Source organism: Akebia trifoliata, chromosome 4 (genome assembly GCF_017979445.1).
Source record: "Akebia trifoliata isolate Shusen 1 chromosome 4, ASM1797944v1, whole genome shotgun sequence".
NCBI classification, from domain to species: domain Eukaryota; kingdom Viridiplantae; phylum Streptophyta; class Magnoliopsida; order Ranunculales; family Lardizabalaceae; genus Akebia; species Akebia trifoliata.
The window spans coordinates 2,654,477-2,670,132 of record NC_141378.1 but is presented as its reverse complement, the minus strand read 5'-3'; the positions used below and the strand labels follow the sequence as shown (position 1 = coordinate 2,670,132).

General features: G+C 34.7%; 2 protein-coding genes across 2 annotated transcripts; both read left to right on the top strand.

Moving 5' to 3' along the window:
- Positions 1–1,060: 1,060 nt before the first annotated feature.
- Positions 1,061–9,461, top strand: LOC147402936 (uncharacterized protein At5g49945). Its single transcript, XM_086438351.1, has 3 exons — positions 1,061–2,172; positions 8,716–8,919; positions 9,015–9,461. The coding sequence occupies exons 1-3, from the start codon at positions 1,123–1,125 to the stop codon at positions 9,243–9,245; spliced, it is 1,485 nt and encodes a 494-aa protein (XP_086294477.1). The 5' UTR covers positions 1,061–1,122; the 3' UTR covers positions 9,246–9,461.
- Positions 9,462–13,278: 3,817 nt separating this feature from the next.
- Positions 13,279–14,782, top strand: LOC147402935 (GRAS family protein RAM1-like). The gene has a single exon (XM_086438352.1). It carries the CDS (start codon positions 13,280–13,282, stop codon positions 14,630–14,632), a length of 1,353 nt encoding a protein of 450 aa, XP_086294478.1. The 5' UTR covers position 13,279; the 3' UTR covers positions 14,633–14,782.
- Positions 14,783–15,656: the final 874 nt, after the last annotated feature.

Sequence of the window (15,656 nt, the reverse complement as noted above, 5' to 3'; positions counted from 1 at the left end):
GTTTGATTACAGTCCAACCTTGATTCAATTTCGTTGGGTTAATTCCCATCCATGATAGCAACTCACGTAGGGCACAAAATAGGTCGGATTTTATCTGATTTTTAGATCAAATCCAAATTTAACGGATTTGGGTCTGTGGAGTAGACCCGAATAAAAAAATGAGTCGAATATGATTTGATATTGCATGGTCCGAGTCGGGTCCGGGTTGGATAAGGATCCCTTCATATATCTACATAGATCCGAATTATATATTACTTTGAAAATTATGTTTTTCAAAATATCTTTTTTTTACTACTTTAATATAACATAACTTTTTATAAAATTAAATGACTATACGGGTGAAATAGAATCGTTTAGTAAATTAACAAACAAGTATAGAAGAAAAAAACATTGAACAATTTAGAATTATCCGTTCCAAATCAAGTTATTTGGTTGGGTTGGACTCTTTCTATTGTCACACCAACTTTTGCTCAAAGCACCCCAATTCATATGAAATTGCCAAAGAATAAACATACATTAGGGGTCCTCTTAGTAAAAGTTGATCTGACAATAAAAACTCCAAAAATCAATGAGACTGATAAAATCAAAGATTTTTGCCGAGATTTTAGAGAAGAAAAAAGACTTTTAGTAATACCCCTATGAAATTGGTGATATTATGTTTGCCATCTTATAAAATGCAAGAATAGACTTATTTCCCTCAATTGAAAGTTAACACCCCCTCAATTGAAAGTTAACAACCAAAATTTAATTTTATTGAAAATATCTTTCAAAAACCTAAATTATTAAATCAAAATTACAACTTAATTCATCAATAATATTGTCATTTTGGAGGGTATATTATTAAAATTCAAAAAAAAAAAAAATGTTCTTGACCAAAGGTTGAAGATGATCGGGGTAATTTGGTTATTTTTGAAATATAAAGGGTCTCTCAAATCTTAGGCGTGTCGCGTGTGAGATTTTTAAGTGGGATCAGGAAGGATCGGCCGATCCGACTCGTGTTCGACGATTCCAAAAACCGAGTTTTTAAATCAGCCTAGTAATCATCATCATCGGCCAATAAATACTTACAGGTAGAATTTACAAGTATAGATTTCTCAAGAATCTGGTCTTTGAGAGCTGACCATGGCGAAGTCAAGCTCCTCAACCTGGTCTTCTCTCTTCATCCCTCGTGGCGACACTCTCTGGTACTTTGTTGCCCTAATTTCAGTCCTCTCTCTCCTCGGCCAAGAACTCTCTCGCTGTTCTGCCCTAACTTCTGATTTCGAAGGATTCGGTGACGATGGCGAAGAAGAAGATGAAGAACTCTCAGAATCTTCTCTAATTGCAGATCTTTCTTCAAGATCTCGTGTTCCTCCTCCAACCCTAACCAAATCCGACTTCGAAACAGATCATGGGCCTCCTGTTGAATCATCAATTAGTTCTCCACCGTCCGATCCAGCCCCCAAATCCACCTCGGGATCTGCTTTCGATTACTGGGATGAAGATGAGTTTGAGGGTCTCCCTGTACAAGAAATCGTCTCAAACCCTAAATCACCTGAACTTGACCCTCCATCAGTGGCATCTGAATCAGATCCGAAGCTAGTTGTTAAATCGGCTCCATCGTCATTGTCTCGATCTTACACTGTTGAGATTATCTGTGTAAGTTTTCTGATTGCTTTCATCTTGAATTATTTTACCGGTAAGAGAGAGAATGAGAACATCGCGTTGGCCTGGGCAGCGAGATTCGCCACCAAAGATTCAATCTTTGAGAAGAATTTCAGTCTTCTGGGGACCGATGATGGGAACGATACAGCATTGTTGTTGAAAGAAGGGCAGAATGTGTTCAAATTCTATGCGAGTGGGAGGAGGTTTTGTCAGGGTTTGTTGGCTACAATGGAGCTTCAGAGTCGACACGACTTGATTTCAAGGATTTACAACTTGGTTGTGCCTTCTAAGGATGAGATTACATTTGAGGTTTATATGAATGATGAAGCAATGGAGCATGTAGTTTTCGCACTTGCGAAGAAGAAAATGGCTAAAGTGATGCATAAAGAAGCTAGGGATCTTCAGAAGTACGCAAATTTGGTTTCGTCAGGGCCTAGCAATAGAAAATGGGTTGCGGAGGATTTGATGGTGATCTCGGAGTCGAAGGAGATTGCAGGAGATCTAATCACTGAGGCTGTGCTGGATCAGGTATGATTTGCTTATTTTCTTCAAAGATGTTAGCTTGAACTCTCTCTCTTTTGGTTGATTTCTATAGGTTTGATCATAACTCCTCACATACATTTGAAAGTTATTTCTAGCATACTTACCACAAATTGCAACAAAAAATGGCATTTGAATGAAAAGGGTTATATCCTAAAGCTTACTTGTAGGAAGTTTAACAACTATGGAAGTAGGGACTAAATTGGTTGTGAGGAATGAGGAAGTAGGGACTGTGAAGCAACCATCCCCCTTCAAAATTTTGGTAGAACCTTGTCCTTTGGATTACACGGAGGTATTCCAAATATTAACAAAAAAGTAGGGGTGTGAAAAAAAAAATTTGTGTCGTGTGACGAGTAGGGTTCCTCCAAAATTTTGAGGTGGCCTGGCTACTTCAAAGTCGGAATCGGGGGGAGGGTAGAAGAGAGGTGTTTATAGAAAATGTGGTTTCATTTAATGGTTTGCATTTAATTGACATTTATTTTATTGCTATTTAAGTTAATTGACTTTCATATGATGGGAAAGTTATATGGTTCATTTAATTCAAGTAGTCCTTGAAAGCTCCTAATTCCTCTAGATCTATTGTGTATATCTGTGAACTTAATCTTGGTGGTAGAAAATATGGACTATTAGAGGATGGTATTGCATAATTGGAGTTTGTTGGAAATATTTGAAACATAACTGAATAACTTGTAAAAAAGTTGAGGTTTCAGGAACACTGCACATAACACTAGGTTATATTTTAGAATGTGATTAATAATGACACCTGATGATTATGAAACTTTTGTATGGATTGGTTTTTAAAGTTGCTTTTCTCCATGAGTCAATGGTTGACCATTACTTAAATCGTAGTTTGAATTAGTTAGAAGCAACTGAAATGCACTAAAACTGATTCTTGAATTGAAGTATGCATGTTGCTACTACATAGTTTACATGTCTAAAAGCCCAAATTAATCTCTCACTTAGCTGATAAGTTCGTGTACAATATGTTTATTACACGAGTTTTTCAAAAAAATTGTGAAATGTAAAATAAGGCTGTCCAATTCAATGATTATGAAAATTTCAGACTTTTGGACCGAAAAAAATAATTTATGTAATTTACATGAATTGTTCCAAAATTATTGAAAAAATGGTAGTTTATACTATAGAAATTATTCAAATTATTGTGCGTTAATGTTATGCATGCTCCATGCTTGAACTTTATTGCAACCGTGTATGGAGTTCTTCTGTAGATACCCCACCCCATCATGTGAATTGAAGTTATGTATCAAATATTTTAATTGTTTCTAGAGTACTTTTCAAATAGCAAAAGTCTAGTTATTGTTTTGATAGGTTTAAGTGTAAAGGTAGGCTTTTGATCCCACGTCTCTGGTATTACCTGGGTTGGGCTAGAATTATGCAACACTAAGAAGAAAATCAAATGATTCAAAATATGTTCCATATGTCAACTAAGACTTGCCCAAATGGATATCTTTGCAATTGATTTGCTTTCCATGAAAATCTTGGGCTTGTTATATCTTTGGTTTGTTGTTCTTTGAGAGGCTTCCTCGGCCTCTTGTGCTTTGTTTTCTCTCTATCAATATATTACACTTTAAAAAAAAAAGTAATTCTTGTATGCAATTCGAGCCATTAGATAAAGTGGGATGCTTCCTGGGCAGTTACTTTACTACTCTTATTTGCTTCCTGGGATCATTACCTGTATGATTGTATCCACCTGTCGAAGCACATAAAAGAATCCCAAAGTCCAACTTATCATGAATACAATCCCAATGGCTTTGCTAGGGCTCTAGGGGCAATAGACATAGCATCTCAAACATTCACAAATCTTGTCAATTCCTTCTCATACAATTCCAAACATCGAATTACCAAATTGAATGGATCCCTATAACCTAAACATCTTGTCCTACCGGATCTCATAAACAAATTGCTATGAAGGAGACTGTAAAACAATACTCACCAAGAATCTGCCATTGAGAATGGGTAGTAGAAAGAATGGCTTGCAAGATTTTAGAATGGCAATAGTAAGCAGTATGACACATGTTAATCAATTAAAATTTGATAAATTTTAAAGAAATCCCAATCAAGTTTCCTTTTTAATAAAAAAAACCCATTAAAATGGCAAAAAAATTAATAATCAAATAGTAAAGTTAAAAAAAAGACTTTTTTTACATGCATTTGCCCTTTTGCTTGTAAGAGATTTTGCATGCAGGAGATCTTTCCATGCAGTGCAATCAATGTAAGCGGAGTCTAAACCAATTATATATTTAAAATTAATGAAACATAGCTAGCAAACTACTCAAGATCATATATGTCACACCCCGAATTTTGGAATCGCAACCCAGCTTATGGTCCATGGCCCAACCCGCAACCATAATTCAAAAGTGAGATGAAATACAATAATAAACATCTCAAGAGTCGACTCGATAAATAACTGAAAATCACCAACTCATTATTTGCTTATAATAAGATGACCTTTTTGCCTTTGAAAACTATCCCAATATCCTAGAAATAAAAGGGCAAACTTTTTTTAAGAAATAACTAAAAAAGTTCATTAAATAATTTGATAACTTTTTCATTGTTAGGAAACTATTGATGAAAACAAGTTTTAAACTTGATTTGAACATGTTACAATTCACAACATCAAAATGACATTTAGACTTTCGCATTAAATCTTAATTAAGATACCAAATATCAAAATTTTGACTCGGTTCTTTTCATGAATTCTCAATGATAAATTTAAAATATTAAATATCAAGTGTTAAGTGTTAAGTTATACTTTTAAAAAATTAGGGTTTCCTTGATAAATTTTCCTTGGTTGCTAAAAAAAAAAAAATAATACTCTTTATTACAAAATAAATTAAATTTATCTTATTAAATCACATGCATCAGAAAATATAAAAACATTAACTGAAGTATAAAACTAGTTATCTCGAAGTCTCACAATGTCCCATAAATTCATATTCAATAATTCACAAATTGAGATCCTATTCAATAATTCAATAAATAAAATTATATTAAAACAGAAACAATTAAACTCTTCAAGTCTTCCATCCGGTTCATCAAGCCTCCATCAGTCAACGATATCTGTAAAATGTTAGGGTGAGCTAAACATGCCCAGTAGGTTATCTAAATACTATTTAACCTTACAAAGGTATAGTTAACACATACATTAAATATCATTGTACTAATATGCATCTATGTTCACATTTTCATTATAAGTATAATCATCGCATATCAATTTGGAAACACAAATAACATACATGCCTTAACAAGGGATCACAAAGATTCATTCTCGAACAATTTCCATCATTATCCAACATCCATCCCAAGCAAGGGATCTTCCTCAAGGGCTTCCAGGCCTTTCACCGAAGGACCCATGGTCTTGACTTGCTTGTTTAGGGATTATTCCCAAGGCCCATTCGCCTTTCTAAATTAATAACATATTTAAATAATTCATCACGTAGTCACATTTCATCTTTTCATTTCTAATGTATCATAAATTTTCTAAAATTTATTGCATCATAGAAATTCAGGTTAACATTTCAACAACATGCTAATATATCAACATATTTCAACCTCCTATAATATTCATGTATGCAAAATGTGTATTTAAGTAAAGTAAAAATAGTATAAGAACCCCTACCTCAAGAATATCTTTTTGCTAACATTCTTGAATTTCTTCTTTTTTTTTCAACTTCAATTCTCCAACTCTTCTTCTTCAACCATTAGAGGAACAATAATTTTTTCTAAAAGAATTGAAATAAAAAGCAAAAGCGAATAAATGGTGCATTCATAATCCTAATATCTCTCTTTCTCTCTCACTCAGAAATTAACCAAGGTAACAAATCATTTATTTCTCAAAAATTGTCACATCTTATTTGGAATCTCCATATTCCATTAAAAACTCTTACCACTAATTCCTCTTTAAATTTAGAACCTCCTCTTAATTAAAAAAAACTCTAACCGTTAATTCCTTATTTACGTGGTCTTAATGAATTTAATTTTTATTAATATCACAAATATTTTATCCTACTTTCCCTTCACAATTATTTATTCTTATTCTATTCTCATTTCAATATTATAGTTTAATCCCCAATTTATCCTCACACAAGTGCATTAGATAAACACTCAAATAAAATCCATTAGGTCCAAATGACCAAAAACCTTTGTTTCGATTTGGGTTTCTACAATATATTTCCAAATCAAATCAATATTAAACAAAACCATATTTTTCTTTCCTTAAACAAAATTTATAAAAAGCTTATTTGTCTATTATTCAAGATATCTAGACTAACCGGATCTATTCAAAATATACAATAATATGTTCATTGCCATTTGCCACATCTACCACCATTAGGGTTGTTAATGGGTCTTCACCGGTTCAAATAGGCTTTAAACTAGACGATTCTTATTGGTTCTCAAAATCGTAGCCCGAACCTAATCCGTCTAATGGTCAGGCTAGGTTGGGCCAAATTAACGAATTGCTAGGTCCAAGCACTACCCAAACGGTCGGCATGTAGTCAGGACACAAGGCAAAACTAAAGGTTTGGGAGTGGGGGGGCTTTGTTCGGATACATTTATATTTATATGATGGGTTGGGATCCGTTGACTTATGTAAGAAACACATGATTTCAATCGTGTAAACAAAAGATCCAGAGTCGGGATCATCTGAACCCTTTAAAGGGAAGATGATCCGCGGGAAGAAGAAATAAAAGAATAAGGGCCAAAAATATCCTGAAGCCCACTCAACGTAGTCATGTTTGGATAGCCAAAGCCTTGAAAGGTATGACTGATTTTCAGGTCCGGCATGACGCAACAGACAAGCTTTATCCCACAATGATATGAGGACCTCTACTATAAACCTTCATTTAATAATTATGAAATGACTTAGAAGGTCCTTTTCTTTTGACCACAAGAGATAGAAAGGTTTTAAAGACTGTTCACAATGTCCTGAAAAATGTGAAGCTCATAAAATAATGGTTTGAGAGTGGGGAAATATTGGACACCAACCATGACAAAGTCCCATGAACCCCAAAATGATTGAAGAAATAATCAGAAATATCTCTTGACGAATCACAAATGAGATGATTTTCCAAGTGGAAGTGTTACTTTATTTTCAAATCTGTTCTCCCTGAATTCAAGGGTGTCATTCAATTTTTTTATTTTTGCCTTGTCCCAGTTACTGTTGGGGTGTTTGTGACACGAATCATATTTTTTCCGTTCAACTGTATCATGAACCTTATCTTTATCAAAGTATGTTCCTTGGCATCTTTTATTACTACTTCCACGCATCTCATGGTTGGGCTTCCTCTTGCCTTTTAAAATTCTCTATTTGCACCATAATGCTCTTCATTGGTGCTGTTATTGATCCTCATTGCACACATCACAAATAGACTCTCTTATTTTATTTTCTATAGGAACTATTCCATAATTTCCTCGAATATACTTATTTCTGACTGTTTCCTTTCTTAGACATGGGATGAGCTGTGTATATAATTTTTTTTATACAGGGGATATGGGTTTTCATTGCCTTACTTCAGTGAAATTCTTTTTCATATGTGTTGTCCTCCGTAATCTTGCACCTTCCTTGATAGATCTGATTCACTTGTTGAAAAAATGGCTCAAATTAGCAATAGGTCATACACCTTTTCTTTTTGGGCATCATCCCTGCTTCATGAAGTCCACCTTAAATCTCCCTCATTCCCTCCTTTTCAACCTTTTTGGACTTTGGATCCAATAACGTGTTGTGCCACCTGCATAGTACCTATATTTCATGCACTAGAGGAGGCCTGGAACATTGACAGATGTTGTGGTACTGGTGGGGAGCCTTCACTGCTACCACCCAGCGTGATATTAAGTATATTTTGTTTTGATCAATATGTAAGAGCACATGTTTAGTATTAAATATAAAGGTTAGTGATGAAAATATCATTAACAAAACATACTCAGGGCACATGAACTTTGCTATTGCTGTATGAATTGAGGATGCATTTCAATAAAATAAACTTTATGGACTCATATAGCAGTAATATAATATATTGTGTTGGTATGATATATCTGTTTAGTCGACCCTAAATATTTGGGATAAGTCTTTGAGGAGGAGGTGGAGGATGACAAACTTCACAGTACCAATGCAGCCAGCCATGTATGATGCTCTAGATATTGAAATTGACCTGCTCAACTATTTAAAGAAATGAAGATGTCAATCTACATGGAGTAAAAGGAATATCTGGAGAATTGTTTCTCAATCTGGGGATCTCTTATCAAGATTTTTTGAGCTTCTTGTTTGATTTCTTATTTATTATATTGTTGAAGCTCTAAAATAATAAACCAATTTCATATTAGCTGATCAGATCATTTGACCACTTGGATACATTGTGGATATTTAACTTTTTCAAGACGACATCACTCTGATCAGCATTTTTGGCAAGCTAGATCCACTAAGATAAAAAGGGCTCCTCAGTATTGGCAAGGAGGCCGAATTCAGTTTCTAGGTTTAAGTTGATTATGATTCAAAAATTCTGTTCTGCACAGGTTTTTGGTGATAAAGCATTTGAGAAATTCGGGAAGGGGTTCATATCTATGCATTTCTCTGACCAACAATCAGGGTCTCATAGAAAGATGCTGTTATTCAAGTTTGCTCTTCCAGATGCCAAACACATGGCCGATATGTCAAGATTGGTGGCCCTTGTGCCTTACTATATCGATCTAATTGGGCGGTATAAGCTGAGTTCACAGGTGGGCATGTTCACCTTTTTCTCTGGTCAGCAATGCAATTATTGGCTCAAGATTGGTCCTTTACATGATCTTTTCTTCTATTCGTGCATCTGCAGGTACGGTCTAAAACAGAAGCGGTTAGGTTGAAGGTAGCACAAGAGGCATATAAAGAACTTCAAAATGTGAGGCAGGAAGCTTTGCAGAGGAAGAAAGCAGAGAAGAAGAAAGTGATGGAGGAGGCCGAAGCCAAGCTCGGCGCCGAAGCAATCCGCAAGAAGGAAGCAAAAGAGCGTGCTCGCCAGATGAAGAAAGTGGGTCCAAAAGTGAAGATGACCCGTGCTCACTAGATTTCTTCTCGTATGAGTTTCAGTTTAGGTTTTGACCTCTCTCTCTAGCTGGACTTAGACAACATCCTATCTCTTTATTCTTACGGCTGTTGTGTTACTTTTAATTATCATTGACATTAGGGGAATGCACCTATTGCATATAGCAGTACTTCTTCTCAAATAACTAATGAAGTCTTTATTTTTTAAAGATAATAGATAGTCTATTAGAGAGCTAAATGCGTGTGAATGATAATAGTTCTGGGTGGGTGTATTTAATAATAGGTATATTTTACTTTCATATGTACACCATGTTAACCATAAAACATCCAGTGTCTGACCAATTATCTGTATTGTTGATGCCTTGATGGTCGTTAGGTTCGTTAAACCCAAGTTAAAAATCTGTGGTTCACACTGGCCAAACCAATTTTATTGCAAAGTCTGGTCCAACTTTGTTGAACTGCCAAGTCGTTAGGATTTTTAATTGTTTTATTTATTTTTATTTTATGAGAGAGAGAGAGAGAGAGAAAGCATTAGCTTTGAAATCTGTAAATCATCATCCTCAAAGTCTTACCACTCTTATCCCAAAATTTTGGCTTCGGCTAAAAGTATGGAACTGGATTCGTTAAGCTGTAGGGCCTCAAAATCCTAATCTAAGTCTCGCAATTTCAAACACCATTTCTCTGTCTTTACTGTTATAATGAGAGAAGATTGAGGGTTGTACACCAGTGTTTTATTAAATGAAGGTTAAATTGTTGCGGTGTCAAATCAAGCTATTAAAACACTGGACAGTAACCTTTTAATCATTCAGAAGGCAAATGATGGACAGTCCAGCAAGTTGTTAAAACGCTGGACTGTCCACCAACTTAATTCATTTTTGATAATTTAAAAAAAAAAAAAAATTAATTTTTACTTAAATTTAATATAATAAGAATCATTTTAATAAATAAATAAATAAACCAAGATAATGGCAACCTGTATTATCATTTTAATCATATAATCTTTGAAAATCTTTAATCAATGTTTTAAATTATAAATAAACCCTTTTGGTTACATATAAGTTATCTGGCTGGGCCTGATTGTTTGACCAGTTTAGCTCCCAAACCTGAGACCGATACAAAAATTGGGTCTTTCTTGGCTCCATACGACCATTAAATGGGCTTAATAGTACTATCCAAAATTTCAGCACACACTAGCCCAGCCCATTGAAAGCGTTACCATCAGCTGGTCCAAATCGGATTTGGAACCGCACCTATTGACCCAAACCCAAAACCCAGTTGTTGAAACTTGAAACCATGTCCCAATGGAATCTCTCTCTCTCTCTCTCTCCCTGACGTCCTCTTACGTATGTGCACGACAACGTGGACTGCGTCTCACAAATAGGAGTCGTCACGACTAGCTATATTTATATATATTACAATAAGAGAGAAAGGAACAAAACAACTTATGCAGGATCTAAGGATCTAAGAAGACGACAACCAACCCCTCTTTTTTGATATTTGAGAGAGAGAGATATTATTTGTAAGTATTAAACAACAAAGCAAACGGTCTTTCCTTTGTTTTCTCAGGCACCATACTTCCTCCTTCCTTCCTCCCTGACGTATATTCACCTCACCTTTAGACTAATAAGTTAATAAAATGGCCTCTGTTTGTATTCTGAATAATGATCTAGTGGTGCAGCTGCATCTTATCTTATCTTACCTCACACTTCTATTGCAATGTGTGGTGGTGGTACCTATTGAATAATTAAAAGTGTATCTAATCATATTAAATTTTGATTCGTTATTTTTCCTCTATAATATATATGAGGTGATGTGACCAATTAGAATGGAAATTCATTCTTGTGAGCATGAAATCAAAGATCAAAGCACGTAACTATTAAAAGATAAAATAAAATGGGTAAAAAACGTTACGTTTTATCTTCAAGTAAAGATAAGTTATTAATTACATTTAAAAAAAAATTCAATTTTAAGCTCGAGGTTTCTCCCAAAATTAACTTGTCTCAAACCTCTAAAACCCTAAAATTCTAGATCCTTGTTTGATTTCACCCTCCCCTAATTCTAAAACAAGTTACATTAAATGCATATAAACTCCAATTAAATGGTCTAAAATGTTATCTACATGAACCCCACAAGCAAAATACAAATTACAAAAGTATAGATGAAAATGTTACATGAATCGAAGGACAATATTACAAAACCTAGATAAAGGTCCTCATTTGGGTCACGTCGATTCTCACATTGGTTTAAATTTCACCCCATCCCTCTAATGTTCGTAGTCTAGATTAGGTTTATCAAAAAAAATACAATTATTTTTTTCTTCATCAAATACTTTGAAGATGATGATAACAGAATTCTAAAATTGGGAAATATCTATTTGTAATTTTATTCCTGAGGTGTCAAAATTTTGTACTCTACATCCATGTGACACTTGATCATAATTTTTTAGTGCCGTCCACATAGATAAGTGATCATTCAATCCATGCAATCCAATCTTATATATTACATGTTTTTTTTAATCAAGAATGTTAAATGGGTTATTTCCTATTAATCTTGACTTATCACATTAGGTATCTTGAATTCAAAAATAATGACCGTTGAATGCTAAAAATATATTTTTAAAGAAAAAAAAATTAGGGTTGAAGGAGGAAGAAAGAGACAAATAGAATAAAGATGAGTTCTAGAAGGAGAAGTGTGGAAAAATGAGACAAAGTCCATAAGGACGGTAAGTTTGATTCCATCTTTTCACGCTGTTATTTGTCGACTGCTAATGGCATCTTTTGAACACTCCCAACCGAACCAATATATTCCTTGTATACCCTAAAAAACAACTGCTAGACCTCGGACACAAAAAATAATTAAGAAAGAGAAGGAATCCGGATCCTACACTCTAAGGAGTAGAGTAACTAATCTAGATCTATTTTTCCCACCCATAATGAAATTTTGTAGATCTATGTATATAAAATATCGATTTGTCAATAATTTTTAATCGTTGCACCGTGAAATGGCCTGTGGTGGGTTCTATAGTTTAAATCCATTATCTAAAAAATACTTGAATTTCAAAACCATTGTCGCCATTAAAAATTTAATCCCAATAATAAGGGTAAGTTGAATAATTTCGTTTCTCTAATCACTTATGTTTAAAACCTTGTTTTCTCTTATTATAAACAAGGTTTAAAATCTCGTCTGAAAGCAAAATTTTGCTATTGAAAAAATTGATTGAGACAATCTCGACCAAAACAAATTTGCAAATAAAGAAATATTCAATGTTTTGTGCTGGTCTCGGCCAAGATTTGAATATCCTAGAACGCTAAGTTATGAAATGGCACAAAACTTTAAACCATAATTGTAAGTGTGCTTGATCAAATCACATTCTTGTAGGTCTACCTTTTGCACTTTTAAACCCTTAAATTTGTAGATTCTTTCTATTTAGAGTAGTAATTGATTTTCATTGAATATGCTTGAATTCCTCATATTAGTTGGTCATCAATTGAGTTTACTCTTACATTTTAAAAATTGCACTTATTTCTAGTTTTATTTTAAAATAGCATTTGAAATTAAGAGAGAAATCACATGCTACACTAACTTTTATGTTTTTCAAAGAATTTATTTTTGCTCAATATAGGAAAGTCAATCCTAAATTTCATAGAATCCCAGATCGACCAATCACACAAAATCACATGTGTTGAGGGCGTGGAATTGGTGGATTCTATGAAAGCTCATATTATTTATTTATTTATTTTGTGAGCAAAAGGTTTCTCATTTCTAAAGGGGTGGGAAAAGTGTGTTTTTTATGTGGCCTGCAAATGGAAGGGTTGAGGTAATTAGCTACATAACTCCTTGGAGTAGAGGATCTACACTCCAAATAGAAGATTCCCTTCTCTCTGTCCGTCCTTAGTGCAACAAAGCAAATTCTATTCTTCGCTCCTTTTCTTTGGTTCCTTTCCCACAGGAAGACAAAGGAATTTTTACATGAAATTATTCCCCTCTCCTCCTCTCTATAATACTTCATCTCTCTCTCTCTCTCTCTCTCTCTCTCTCTCTCTCTCTCTCTCCAAGATGAAACTTACAGATCAGGAAAAACTTTTGGATCTTAGTCTTGCTGTTGCTCCTGATTCTAGTGGTGAGAAGAAGAGGAAGAGAAAGAATGGTTCAAATGCTTTAAATTTGCATGAAGGATATGAAGGGAAGATATATGGGCTCCTTCAAATGAGAGAACTGATGTTAAAACTAGACCCAATGAAACAAGGGGTGGTACAAGATGGAAAGGGTCTTCATTTGATCCATTTGTTGCTCATCTCAGCTACTGCACTCGACGAAAACAACCTCGACTCTGCCTCCGAGAGTTTATGTGAGTTGTACCAAAATGTCTCCCTCAGCGGAGATTCGGTGCAACGTGTTGCAGCGTATTTCGCTGATGGATTAGCTGCAAAACTTCTCACCAAGAAATCTCCCTTCTACCATATGATCATGAAGGATCCCACACCTGAAGAGGAGTTCTCGGCCTTTACGGAGCTCTATCGAGCATCTCCATACTACCAATTTGCTCATTTCACTGCAAATCAATCCATCATTGAAGCCTTTGAAGAGGAGGAAGAGAGGAATAATAGAAGTTTACATGTAATTGACTTCGACGTGTCGTATGGGTTTCAATGGCCTTCTTTAATTCAATCTCTTTCAGAGAAGGCAACGGGTGGGAATCGAATATCTCTTCGAATTACTGGTTTTGGTAGAAACTTGGAAGAATTGGTTGAAACTGAGACAAGATTAGTGAGCTTTGCAAACGGTTGCACCAATTTAACATTCGAATTCGAAGGGCTATTACATGATTCGAAACCGATTAGTCCTCTTAAGAAAAGGAAGAATGAAACAATGGCAATAAATTTAGTATTTTATCTACATACCTTGAATAATTCTTTACAAATATCTGATATATTGAAATCGGTTTATTTGCTTAATCCTTCAATTGTAGTGTTGGTGGAACAAGAAGGAAATCAAAGACCTCGAAGTTTCTTACCAAATTTTATGGAATCTCTACATTATTTTGCGGCCATGTTTGATTCATTAGACGATTGTCTCTCACCCGAGAGTGCGGAGAGATTGAGCATTGAGAAGAACCATCTTGGGAAGGAGATCAAGAGAAGGATGAATTATGAGGAGAATTATCAGAGGTTTGAGAGGTTGGAGACATGGAAGGGAAGGATGGAGAGTGGTGGGTTTGTGAGAAGTAAATTAAGTTCAAAGTCTGTGATTCAAGCAAAGCTGCTACTGAGAATTAGGAGCCATTGTTCTAGTTTTATATTGGGTGGGGGTAATGGGTTTAGTGTGTTGGAGAGAGATGAAGGGTGTGCACTCTCTCTTAGGTGGCAAGATAGGTATCTAATATCAGCTTCCGCTTGGAAATGTGTATAAAAATCTTCAAAATATTCATATAAGTTAATTTTTTTTTTTTTTTTTCTGTTTGTTATTGTATTCAATTTGTTGTGAGCGTAGGGCTGTCAGTGGATTAGATCTGACCCCAAATCCGATTTGTTCCGATGACTATTGGCCCAGAATTCTAGATCAAGCATTTGGGTTCCTATGGGCATCTAATCCGTTTGAAACCTGATTCGATAATTTATTGCATTGGTTTTGGTTGGATTAATAGTCTCCTTTGAAATATGACAAATCTCAATGGTATTTTAGCCTTTGTGCTATAAATGCTTTTTCGAGAAGAGTCGTGATCGAGAACGATGTCCTGTTCCTTTACATAGGAACAATGTCTACATGGCATGCACATTTGGTTTGGCTGTGTGCACGGCTTAGTTAGGAGCTCAAGGTGTTTTAAACTCTAATCCAAATATACCACATAAACATTGTTCCTATTTTATAGGAACAGGACACCATATTGGATCCTAAGTCTGTCAAGAATGTCATTAAGAATTATGGCATGAGTCAAGATCCGTATCTCATTTCTATTCTTCCTATTCTATAGGAATGGTGTCTAAATGACAAGACTTGATTGGAGTTTGAAACACATTGGTCTCCTAAACAAATTGTGCACAAAGCCTTATGTGTTTTAAATTTAACCAAATCTTGCCACGTAAACACCTTATGATGCTATAGGAATGAGATGCCATCCTGGATCCCAACTCTTGTAAAACTATTAATCTACAAAAATCAAAATATTTTTATTTTTCAAAATTTTTATTATCGAAAAACACAACACGTGGATATTTTGATAAATCTAAAATTGTGGAAAATGTTAGCTTTACCGTGAGATTTCAATGTTGGCATTTCAATGTCCTGTAAAGAATGACTAGTGCGTGAGAAAACAAACACACGTTCCCAATTATATAAACATGAAATCCAAAAATCAGCATTTATATATTTCGATAACACACATTTGAAAGATATTCATGAGTCATTCTTCATAAATCACTAGAACTTGACCCAT